The 12,656-nt window shown below is 39.8% G+C and overlaps 1 protein-coding gene across 3 annotated transcripts in view; it reads left to right on the top strand.

The window, feature by feature from the left end:
- Nucleotides 1-10,762: 10,762 nt before the first annotated feature.
- The window catches only part of PRKCI (protein kinase C iota), a 54,184-nt gene continuing 52,290 nt past the window's right edge, over nucleotides 10,763-12,656 (top strand). The window contains exons 1-2 of one of the 3 annotated variants that reach the window (XM_081070199.1): nucleotides 10,763-10,892; nucleotides 11,241-11,298. Coding sequence is in view for 1 of the 3 variants with exons in the window: in XM_081070198.1 (XP_080926324.1) it covers nucleotides 11,195-11,298 (104 nt within the window). In the remaining 2 variants the exon portion in view is untranslated. Of the gene's footprint in view, nucleotides 10,893-10,962; nucleotides 11,299-12,656 lie in introns of those variants that run through there. The other 2 variants (XM_081070200.1, XM_081070198.1) reach the window with 2 other exon arrangements.

Genomic DNA, 12,656 nt, shown 5'->3' with positions numbered 1-12,656 from the left:
AGCTTTCTTTCTAGTTATGAGGTGAAGGACGGAGATAGAATAATTTAGCCTCATATTGAACAGTGTCTTGCAAAACATAACCAGAAAGCTTGGAAGTGTTTGACTGAGTTAACATAAAGTTTAGACTAAATAAAAGGTTGCTGAATGAGAAAGAATGAGTAAGTCATGACATGATACTCAGTACACCGTTATGCCTCTATGGGAATACAATGAGCCTGTTAATTTACCACGATAAGAACAAATCATGTGTGGGCTAAAGTGATTCTCTAATAACAATGAATGCAGATAACATTTTAGCATGTGGTTAGATCATGGAAAACAAAGACAAAACTGAGAATGTTGTGAAGTTAATATTTTTCCTCATCTGCCAGGAATCACTTAGTGCCTGTTTCAAATTCATGGTATTTAAAAATTATGCTAAAGAATGAAAATCATTGGAACAATGATAAAACCACTATCATCTCACTTCTCTGGACTTCATTTGTAAAATGAGGCCTAGACTTTTTGCTCCTCAGATTATCATCAGTGGACCAGCAGAATCAGCATCATGTAAAAGTTGGTTTGATGTGCAGAATCTGGGTCCCATCCTAGACCTTTTAAATCAGAATCTTCATTTTTCACAAAATCCCCACTAATTTCTATGCATGCTCAAGTTTGAGTACACTGTCCTAGATGACTTAAGTAACTTCCAGCTAGTAAATTCTACTATCCCATGATTCTAGTTGAAAGATTCCAAGTTAGGGAAAATAAGAGTCACTTCCTTAGGAGTTGTGTTTGATTTGAGTAAACGAATTGCTCAGCAAGCAAGTTGAACTAAACTTTCAGGTCACAGCTTTAACAAGGCAAAGAGAAAATAAAGACTCGCTCTGCTTGTTTGGTTTCACCAGCTTCCTTCCTATCACACTAAGATGATTTTAATATTAAGTGGACATAAACCAACGTAAAACTATTTAAATATTAAATAAAATAATGTAATATTATTGCATACCTATAATTTTCTAAGTGCCGAAAAGTACTTAAAAGGTAAGATTCCTACTGCCAAGGCACCTAATGAGTATGGTAACTTTGCTTTAAACGTCTCAGTGTTTGGAGCCCATTGTTGATTTAATTATTGCCTGATTTGTTATTACCTGGAATAGCAAGCCATACCAAGGCAGTAAAATATCTCATGCTCAAGTCGCAGGGTGATAAGCACAATGTGCAGGTGAACGAACAGGCAGCTTTATCTCTCTCTGGAGTGCTGTTCCAGTTGATATTGTGCCTGTGATTAAATAGCCAGGCATCATTATAGACCATGCGCTCTGCTTTTCCTTCTGATTTCTCTGTGGCCCCAGATAGGAGGTGGTTTAATTCAAGGTCAGCAGAAATTCCATATGAAAATATTTGAGTCCAGTGGGAAGCATGTCAAAGTGGTAGAGAAATGAGCTGGTCCTCTGTGGGTGAGAAGGGTTTGTAACCTTATGGGGGAGAGGGGTTCACTCCAGAGGCGATTACAGAGAACTAGATTACTGAACTAGAATGCTGGGGTAGGTGAACTGCTGGAGCAGGGAAAATTTATTGGAGAAGGTTTACATTTTCAACTGAATATGCCATCCTCAAGAAAAGGTTTGCCATTTCAAATTGGAGGGTAACTTACATCGGATGGTGGATTGCTATTAATGACAGCATACTTAATGTGCAAATGTCATTGAACAATGACACTTCTAAATGAAGTTTCTATGTTTTGATGGAGGCTCTTTCAACATCATTTTGCTCGTCAACTTTGTGCCTTTCTGTCTAGCTAGACATACGTGGGTCCTTGTGGGTCCCAAAGAAGACGAGGTAGTATTCAGGAGCTATTGCAATTATTCTTCATTTACTGTCACATAACTGAATTTTTTTCCTTTTTATTGGTATATATCCTAATATTCTATCTGGGTTGTAACTTTCTTGAAAAGAAGGGAGCATACTGCCTGGCACCAATTAACCCCATTGGAGTTAATTATGTTGAGATTTCTTAGACCTCTCACTATTTAGTGATTTGCATTAAGTAAACGTTCTATAATTTATTTTATTGTTGACTTGTGGGGACAGAGCCCCAGAGAGCAGTTTCAAGGCTCTCTGCCTCACGTGGAAAAGTGGCTCGGGTAGTAGATGGCCATCAGCTGTGGCTAGTTGGCTGTCAGCTGTAACCAGTGAGCAATTGGCCACTGATATAACTGCTGTGGCTACACTAGCAGAAAATAGGGGGCCAGCAAGAAGATGGTGGCTGAGCCAGCAAGCGCGGATTGTGGTTAGCACGGTGGGTTTCAGCTAGCAAGTGAGATTGGTTCGCAGAGAGAAGTGGACGTCAGGTTGCAGATAGTATGGCTCCTGCTTCCTGTGTCTCCAACCCAGCCACCAGCGAGAAGATAGTGGTATGACTCCCCTACGTATGGCTCCGTGGGTGTTCCTTTTTGGCCTCACCATGTCCTGCGTTCTTATGTGGGGAGCCGGACCAGAGACCCCGCAGGCCGCCATACATGACATGACTCTTCTGCTTAATGGAACTCTCCATTGATGGTTCATTAAAACAAACATCTTCTTTGACATGTTTTTTGTATTAACAGTGAGCTACTTTACATTTTAAGAATTAAACAACGAGTCCATTCTCAGAAAATCCTGATCAAGTAAAGCAAACGCTGAGCCTTTTTCTGATAGATTTTAAAAAAATGAAGCAAAGTGGTATTGTTTAGTGTCAACAGACATTGAGAACCTATTTTATGTAGGTGCAGGGAACACCGAGACAAAGAAATTACATTTCCAACCTTATGAACGTACCAGCAAGAAAACAAACTATGATACTGGGCAATATGTGCTGTTATTGATATATAAACAGAGCATAGAGCAAGAGTACAGAGGAAGAGGAAACGTGAAGAGAATGGATACCTAACAGCTTGGGGAGTAGAGGTGAGTTTGTAGATGGTTCCTAGAGAAGGAGAGTGGAAATCAGCCACGAGTGGTGGGGACTGAGTTAGGGAGGGCATTTCAGACTAAGCAGAAGATACTACATATACAAAGACATGGGTATTCGTCATTGGCACCAATGAATGAGCTTCCTTTTCTGTGGTTACCAGGGAACATAGGACATGAATTTTAAAATTATTTTAAATTCAAAGTGAAGACATTTTATTGCAAAGGCAAAATAAACTAAGGCCCAAGCTGCTGTATGTCATTATCTGTAGTGTGGAAGTGAGGTTGGGGAACTACAATGGAAATAAGTTTGTGTGGCTGCAGGGATGGGAGTGCCCAGATAAAGTTGGCCTGATGTCAATGGGGCAGTGAGAGGGCACAGGGGGAAAGGGAAGAAAGGGGGGTATTGCTTGGTAGCTATGCTAACTCAGGAAGGTTAATTAACAATAAAAACCTAAACTCTCTTACTAACTAACCTCAGTTGTCAGGACTCCAATCAGGAGTTTTGGTCATGGCTTCTGCTCTTGAAGGTTAAGTAAAACAATGTGCTATTAGGACATGATCACACAGGACCTGTGTCTACTATTTATTATGTCATTCACCATTCTCCAAACAGATTACTTCTTTGTTCCACATGGGGACAAGCACTCTGATGATAACAAAATGAGAGAATGTTGGCCAAAAACATTTTAAATCCCTTAAGCCTGTGGATTTGAGCATTAAATAATTTTTTCCTATTAAAGTTATTGCAGTGAGCCAAAGGCAAGTATAATTCACCCCAGGGCCCAATGTTTATGTCCACAAGTCACAAAGTCCCTCCAAATGATCCAGACTTGCAGTTTAAACACTTTTCTCTCTTCTTAGTAACATTATCGCATGTTCAGCGTATCCACTGAAAACTCCTAGGTTAAGAGCAGCAGGCTCACCCAAACCTGAGGTTATTAGTAAGTCCCATTTTAAGCACAACAGAAAGAAAATGGACTGGGGCAGGCTTGTTCATTGACTTCCCATTTTATATTATTTGATTCTCAGTTGAGGAATAGGCATGAAAGATCCAGCAGAAGGATTTACTAGATGACATAAAGAACATGGCAAACACATTTTCATATTTGATCCTGGCTACAGAGCTCAGCAGTGAGGACAGTTAGGACTGAATGAAAAGGTCTACCTCTTCTGATTAGTCGTTGTCTTATTAAAGCAGCTCAATCTCCAGAAAGGAAGCCAAATTTTCCTAAAGATATGATTAATGGGATGCCAGATTTCTTTTAAACCCTTTTACAGACTCCTGTTTTCTTTAAAACAAAGAGATGGCTCAATAGTTTCCAGTATTTTGTTACTAAAAATAATTTCCGTGTCCTGATCATCCTATATGCATAAGTGTGCCTTTTATCTACTTTAATTGCATCATATTGACTTTAAAAATTAATATCAGAGCATTTCCATGAGGAGTTCCCTGTATAGTGTCCTTAATGAAACAACCATAACAGGTGAAAATTATTTTTAAAAAAATTAGCTCTCTCTCTGCCATGACACAGGACCCTGATCAGACACTGGATCAGCCCACACCTAGATCTTGGACTTCTCAACCTCCAGACCTGTGAGAAATAAATCTTTGTTGTTTAAGAGAAAAAAAAACTTAGCTCAGACTGTGAAGCAATTTACGCTGTAGGGCATTGTCAAAACACTAATTTTATATATATAATGTGGTGGCTCGGTGCAAGGTCGGAGAGATAGTGGATGGGGGGAGAGGGGTTCACAGTGTGAGGGATATAAATGATGAACGTCTAAGTAGTACCTTGTCTTGTACACCTGAAACTAATGAATTAAATAAAAAAAGAACACTGGGACAATCGGTTGCCAATTAGTGGAGGCTAACAGCTGGGTGTAATATCGATAAAGACAAACCAGCCAAAAACTTGATAGGGAGATGAAAGAAAGAGATTGTCAAAGAGAACCTGAGTAAAACCACTGTGTGGGGACAAAGCCCCAAAAAACAGTTTCCAGGCTCTCGGCCTCACATAGAAAGGTGATGGCTCGGGTAGTAAACGGCCATCAACTGTGATCAGATGGCCAGCAGCTGTGGCTAGTTGGCCGTCAGCTGTCACCTGTAAGCCATTGGTCACTAATATAATGGCTGTGGCTACGCTAGCAGAAAGATTGGGGCCTAGCAAGAGTGGATTGCAGAGAGGCGGATGCCGCCGGTGAGAATATATTGGTTTGACTCCCCTACTTATGGCTTCATAGGTGTTCCTGTTTGGCCTTACCGTGTCCTGCGTTCTTATGTGGGGAGCGGGAGCGGAGACCCTGCATGACACACTGCTATCCTAAGAAGGAGTCAGGATGACAATTTACATGCCAAAGCTGTACCCTCTGAAGAGGGACCTCAGAGGCTGCACATTGTGTGGGAAATAGACTTTACTGAATTGGTGTGACCAACTCAATAAACAAATAAACAAGCAAACAACAACAGAAACAACAAGCTCTGGAACCAGTCTGGATTAATCTCTAGAGTTGCTATAATGGAAATGTACAATTTGCAACCAAAAAATTATAAGGCATACAAAGAAACAGACAAATGGGACTCATACACATAGAAACTGCCTTTGAGAGGACACAGATGTTGGACTTACTAGACAAAGACTTCATAGCAGCTATTATAAATATGTTCAAAGAACTAAAGGAAACCATGCTTATGAATATAAACTCAAAATTCCTCAATGTCATACAATCAAACTGAATCTAGCAACATATAAAAATGATTATATATCCCAACCAAGTGGGATTTGTCCCAGGAAGAAAGGTTAGCTTACATTAAAAAAACAACATGTGGCATACCGTATCAATAGAATAAGGGACAAGACCACATGATCATCTCAATAGACACAGAAAAAGAACTAAACAAAACCCAACACCCTTTCATAAGAAAAATAGTCAACAAAAACAAACTAGAAATAGAATGGAACTTCCTCAACCTGATAAAGGGTATCTGCAAAAAAAAAACAAAACAAAAACAAACAAACAAAAACCCCCCAAAACTAAAATAATCATCACATTTAATGGTAAAAAACTGAAAACTATCATGTAAAACTGAAAATAAGACAAAGATATGCACACTCTCCTTTTTATTCAATATAGTACTACAGGTTCTAGCTAAGACAATCAGGTAAAAAAAAGGAAATAAAAGGCATCCAGATTGGAAAGAAAGATGTAAATCAATCTGTATTCTAAAATGGCAAAATCTTACATATAGGAAATTCTAAGGAATTCACTATTAAAACTAAAAACACGATTAAAACTAATAAATGAGTTCAGCAAGCTTGTAGGATACAAGGTATATGCAAAATTAATTGCATTTCTGTACACTAGCAATGAATAATTAAAAATGAAATTAGGATGGGAATGTAATTGATGCAGCCACTATGAAAAACAGTATACAGGTTCAAAAAATTAAAAATAGAACTATAATATGCTCTAGCTATTCCACTTCTGGGTAATTACTCAAAGAAAACAAAAACACAATTCAAAAAATTAAAAATAGAACTATAATATGCTCTAGCTATTCCACTTCTGGGTAATTACTCAAAGAAAACAAAAACATAATTCAATAAGATATCTGCACCATGTTCTTTAAGCATTGTTTACAATTGCCAAGACATGGAAACAACCTAAGTGTCCATCAATGATTGAATGGATAAAGAAAATGTGATATATATACATATATATGTGTGTGTATATGTGTGTATATATATATGTGTGTGTATGTATATATGTGTGTGTATATACATGTGTGTGTGTGTATATATATATATATAAATATAAATACGCACACAAAAGAATATTATTCAGCCATTAAAAAATATCCTGCCATTTGTGACAATGTGAATGGACCTAAGGACTTTAGGCTAAATGAAATAAGTCAGAGAAAGGCAAATACCCTATGATTGCCCTTAATGTGGAATCTAAAACACAAAAACAAAACAAAATAAAACAAGCCAAACTCACAGATACAGAGAACAGATTGGTGGTTGCTAGAGGAGAAGGGTGGAGGGTAGAAGAAATGAGTAAAGGTGGTGAAAAGGTACAAACTTCCAGAGACGAGATTAGTCCTGGGGATGTAATGCACAGCATGATAATTAGAGCTCATACTGTATTATATATTTGAAAGTGGCTAAGAGAGTAAATCTTTAAAGTGTTCATCACAAGAAAAAAAAATTTGTAACTGTGTAGTGATGGATGTTAATTGGACTTATTGTGGTAATCATTTTGCAAAATATATCGAATCATGTTGTACACCTGAAACTAATATTATATTATAAGTCTTTTATATCTCAATTAAAAGAAGAAAGAAAGAAAGAAAGAAAGAAAGAAAGAAAGAAAGAAAGAAAGAAAGAAAGAAAGAAAGAAAGAAAGAGGGAAAGAAATCCCCCAGGACATCCCCCTTAGGTTCTGTTTCAATTGATCTGGGATGCCCCCCCACTACCACCAAAATAGCTTATAAAAAGCTCCTCAGTGATTCCTATGTGTAGCCAAGGCTAAAAGCCACTAGTGTCTGTATTGATAGGAGAAATAAAATTCTAAAACTTCGTGAAATTAACACACTTTTAAGTAATTATTTCTCAAACATTTCAGGATTCCAGGCATTTAGAATGCTCATTTAGAATAATAGAATGAAAAAGTAAAAAAAATGAAATTAAGAAAACAATTCCACTTATAATAGCATCAAAAAGAAAAAAATACTTAGGAATAATTTTAACAAAAGAAATGCAAAACATACTATGCAAACCACAAAGCATTGTTGAAAGAAATTAAAGATCTAAATAAATGGAAAAGACATTATGTGTTCATGGCTTGGAAGGCTATATATACTGTTCATATGACAATACTCCACACGCTGCTCTACAGGTTCAACACAACCCCTATCAAAATCCCAACTGACTAGTTTGAAGAAATTGACAAATCGATCCTAAAATTTATACGGAAATGTAAGGAACCCAGAATAGTCAAAACGATCTTAAAAAAGACAAAGTTGTAAAACTCAAATTTCTCTGTTTAAAATTTACTACAAAACTGCAGTAATGAAAACTGTGATTTTTGTATTAGGGATAGCTATATACATCAATGGAATAGAATTAAAGAGTTCAGAAATAAACTCTTACATTTTGGTCAATTGATTTTTGACAAGGGTGCAAGACAATTACATGGGGGAAAGAATAGGCTTTTCAATAAATGGTACTGGGATAACTGGATATCCATATGCAAAGAAATGAATCTGGACCATTTATATTACACACAAAAATTAACTCAATATGGATCATAGACCTAAACATAGAGTTTAAACTATAAAAGTCTTGGAAGAAAACTCATTGTAAAATCTTCACGACCTTCGGTTAGGCAAAGCCTTTTTAGACACGACGCAGAAAGCATAAGCAACAATAACAAAATAGATACATCTGACTTCATCAAAATTAAAAACTATTGTGCTGCAGATGATACACTCAAGAAAATGGAAAAACAATGCACAGAATGGATAATATTTGCAATCATCTAATAAGGGACTTATTTCCACAAAATATAGAGAACTCTTACAACTCAATAAAAAGACACAGGGCACCCAACTTAAAAATGGCCAAAGTATTTAAATAGACATTTCTCCAAAGGAAATATACAAATAGACAATAAAAAATGAAAAGATTCAACATCGTTAATCATTAAAGAAATGCAAATCAAAATCACAATGAGATACCACTTTCACACCACTAGGGTGATTATAACAAAGAACACAGTCCATAACAAGTGTTGGTGAGGATGTAAAGAAATTGGAACACTCATACAAGGCTAGTACGAATGTAAAATGGTGCGGCCACTTTGAAAAACAGTTTGGCATTCCCTTAAGATGTTAAACATATAGCCACCGTATGACTCAGCAATTCTACTCTTACGTATATGCCCAAGAGAATTAAAAACATATTTCACACAAAAACTTATATATGAATGTTCATAGCATTGTTAATGTAGAATATTTATACAATGAAATATTATTTAGCCACATATGGGAATGCAGAACTGATATATGATACAACATGGATGAATCTCGAAAACATTAAGCTAAGCTAAAGAAGCCAGACACAAAAGTCCACACATTGTATGATTCCATTTATATGAAACAGCCAGAATAGAAAAATCCGTAGAGACAAAAAATACACTAGTGTTTACCAGAGGCTAAAGAGAATGGGGAGTTATTGCTAATGCGTGTATAGTTTCTTTTTGGGGGGATGGAAATGTTCTGGTATTAGATATTGGAGATGATTGCATAACTTTGTGAATACACGAAAAACTATTGAATTATATACTTTAAATGAATGAATTGTATGGTATGTGAATTATACCTCAATAATGCTGTTAAAAAATTACGGTCATGCTTTGCTTGATAATCACAACTAAAAGCTTTCATCATTCAGAAAAAGAGAACTTATTTATATGGTGGGATGAAGCAAACTATAAATATTTATAGATTCTTGTTGACGACAAAGTAAACAATAAGCCTTTTCTAAGAGAATGGTTACCTTCAAAGGATGCTGAGGCCAATGATAAAGGATTTTTCAAACTGCTAAGGAATCAGTATCCAAAATAAAACGGTTTCGTGCCTTACCTTTCTAAAGTCTCACTTCCCCTATAGCATAAATTTCCTTTTTTAGAGCGTATAATGTTTCAGATTTGTCACAAGCATACTAACTTTTCCTTTAGTCCAATTAAAATTTCACAATCTCATTTTAGAAATAGTTTATATTCCATAGCTAACTGATTCATATTTAACATGCTGATGCAGGTCCCCAATTGCCCAAAACCCTGATACCAAGGGAGAATTTCAGTGGGGACTTTTATTAAGAGCATATAATCCAAGTTTGTAGCAGTTGAACATTATACCAGGTTACCTGTCACAAACATCTCTGATGAGTCAATCCCATAAGCCTATTTTATCATAGTAAAGAAAGTTATTTCGTTGATTATTCCACCCTTTTAGCATGGGTTGGTACCAAGACAGACGCAGGGGCTGGATTCATGCTACCTCTAATTGCAGTGTGTGACGGAGCCAGGACCAGTGGAAAGGCAGGGACTACGCTACAAGGATAGATTCTTTATAATCCTTGGTTAGCCTGTGTTAATAGAAACAATGCTGATGGATGGGTGGGTGGATGGGTGGGTGGGTGGGTGGGTGGATGAATGGCCGCAGGCATATTCATCGTATACTTGTTCCATGCGACGGCAACATACAAGGGCGCAGATATGGGGGCCACGAAGGAAGAAAAATCAGTCTTCCATCGCATCTTCTAATTGAGTTTCCACCTTTATTACATTTGTTACATTATTTAATTGTTTCCGTAAAAGAGTCTATGCTAAACAGGTAACCAAATTTTTATTCCCAAAAAAGGCACTGTATAATTGAGATGATGTATTCAATTGGAAGGTAGAATTCATCAGAGAACAAAATCTAGATCGTGACGAAGCCCAGTCATTTCCAGCGACCTCAGATGCCCAACCTGGATTCAGGATTTCCACGCCAACAGTTCCTGGGGCGCAAGCTGGAGACACTGTCAGAGAGAAGGCGGGGCGTTCTACACGTAAGGAACCTCAAGTCCCAGAATCCCCCGGGGACTCCAAATCCCAGAAACCCGCACAGCAAATCCAGCCGAATCCCAAATCGGCTAGCCGCGGACGCGACCAAGTTAGGAAACTGGGGTGAGATGCAGCAGCCCTTGTCCCCTACCATTTTCCCTATAGGGAGGGGGCTTTTTACAGAACTATAGTTACCCGAAGCGTCGCATTCTCTCAGTCACAGATTCCACGAAAACCTCCCTCCCGGCGTATTTGATGTGATCATCAGCGTCTCCCGTTCCGTCTCCCCCTTTTCCCTTGCCCTCCGTAAGAATGGTTCAGCCGGGCATTGAGGCTCCTTGAGGAAGGTAGGTGGTAGTGCCCGCCCTCCGGCGGAATGCGGGCCTTTGGAGCGAGCGAGGTGGGAGGGCCGGAGGCAGGGAGGCGTGCTGGGCCCGGGCGGCTGTAGAGGCGGTGGCGGCTGTGGGCAGTGGGAGGAGCCGCGCGGTTCCGGCTGCCCGGGCGAGGCGACCCTTGGGTCGGCGCCGCGGGCGAGGAGGACAGGTAGGGGAGCGGACTGCCGCGGCTCCGGGAGAGGCTCGAGCGGCGGAGCCCCCCTGCGCGCCCCAGGCACCCTCGGCCTCCGGCGTTGAGGCGGGGGAGTAAGGAGATGCCGACCCAGAGAGACAGCACTACCATGTCTCACCCGATCGCAGGCGGCGGCGGCAGCGGGGACCATTCTCACCAGGTCCGGGTGAAAGCTTACTACCGCGGGTGAGTGTCCGGGGGTCGGGGTCGGAGGGGAGGGGGCAGGCCGGCTGGGCTTGGCCTGGCGGAGGGGTGGGTGAGGGAGAGAGGTTGTGGAGGGTTGATCTGGGAGGGCGACTCGGAGGACTCGGGATGGGTGACCGAGTGGTCGGGGGAGGAGCGTGGGGCGCCGGATCGGGGTGCCCCCGAGGTGTGGTGCCGGGCGCCCGGGAATCGCGTGGCTGAGTGTCCCGAGCAGAGTCCGCAGGAGGAGCCTTGACACGGAGTAGGTGCACCTGGTGGGTGCGAGAGACTCGCCGACGAAGAAATTTACAGGGGTTTACGTCATGAGGTCTGGATGTACTGGGGGCGGTGAGAGGTGGTTCCAAGCGATGCCTCAGTTAGCTTAGTTGCTGCTTCCGTTTGCTGCCCTTTTAGTTTCCCGCAGGCCTGAAGCCTTGGGTTCCCCATCACCTGTAAGGTTTATCTTCATCACCTGTGAGAGTTCACGAAGTGTGTCTGGACTGTGGTCAAGCTGCCAGTAAATTAGACGTAGGAGCTACTATTTAAGAGTGAAGTTGGTGCGTTTTCAGGGATGTACCTTACGTACTTCTGTTCCTCCAAGATTAGATGTGTACGTGTAAAGTAAAATTTTGTGAATACTTCTTTGTCATTGTGGCTTCAAGGATGGTCCCATAGGGTGACATAAAGCAAGGTGAGAAGAGGATGAGCCTAGGCAAAGCTTGAAAATCTGTGATCTTTACTTATATTATTTATTGCCCAAGTTATACCTCTTGTGGTTACCAGAAATAATCCAGTCCTGAGATCATTATGTTCCATCACATTCCATAATCAGTGAAGTGCCCCCTTTCCCTTGAATTCAGCTGTGGTTTGAAATTTCTTTGGGGTAATTATATTTAGGAGCATTCCAACAGTGAAATGCTATTGTGAGCCTAAAGGTTTGAAACTAAGGGTTAACAGAAAACCCAGCAGCTTTGGCCTGTCTTAGTGCTTGTAGAAGCAGAAGTAAATTGCTTTAAAAAAAAAAACTCGAGCACTAGGAGGTTGAAACTGCAATGCATACTTTTACATTCCTGAGAGTATCAGTGAAGATAGCAAACTTTCAAAATGCCTCTCGTTTTGATTTCAAAGAAAATGTAAGCCCCTAAATGTCGTATTGATTTGATGTAAGGACATACTGGTTTAGTGTGTTTGCTCCATGAAGCCTCTGACCTCTGTGTTAGCTTGACTGCATTCAGGAGCAGTTTACAGGAGATCTTTTGGACAGTATCAGTGATTTTGCTTAAATTGGTCAAGGAGGTCTTGATTTTAAAACAATACCAAGAAGTGTGTGTGGGTTTTTAAAAAGTTTGTAGTTGTCACAG

Source organism: Rhinolophus hipposideros (assembly GCF_964194185.1).
Source record: "Rhinolophus hipposideros genome assembly, chromosome: 2".
Lineage (NCBI taxonomy): Eukaryota > Metazoa > Chordata > Mammalia > Chiroptera > Rhinolophidae > Rhinolophus > Rhinolophus hipposideros.
Note: the sequence above shows the minus strand (reverse complement) of the source record. Positions and strands in the feature narration are given on the sequence as shown.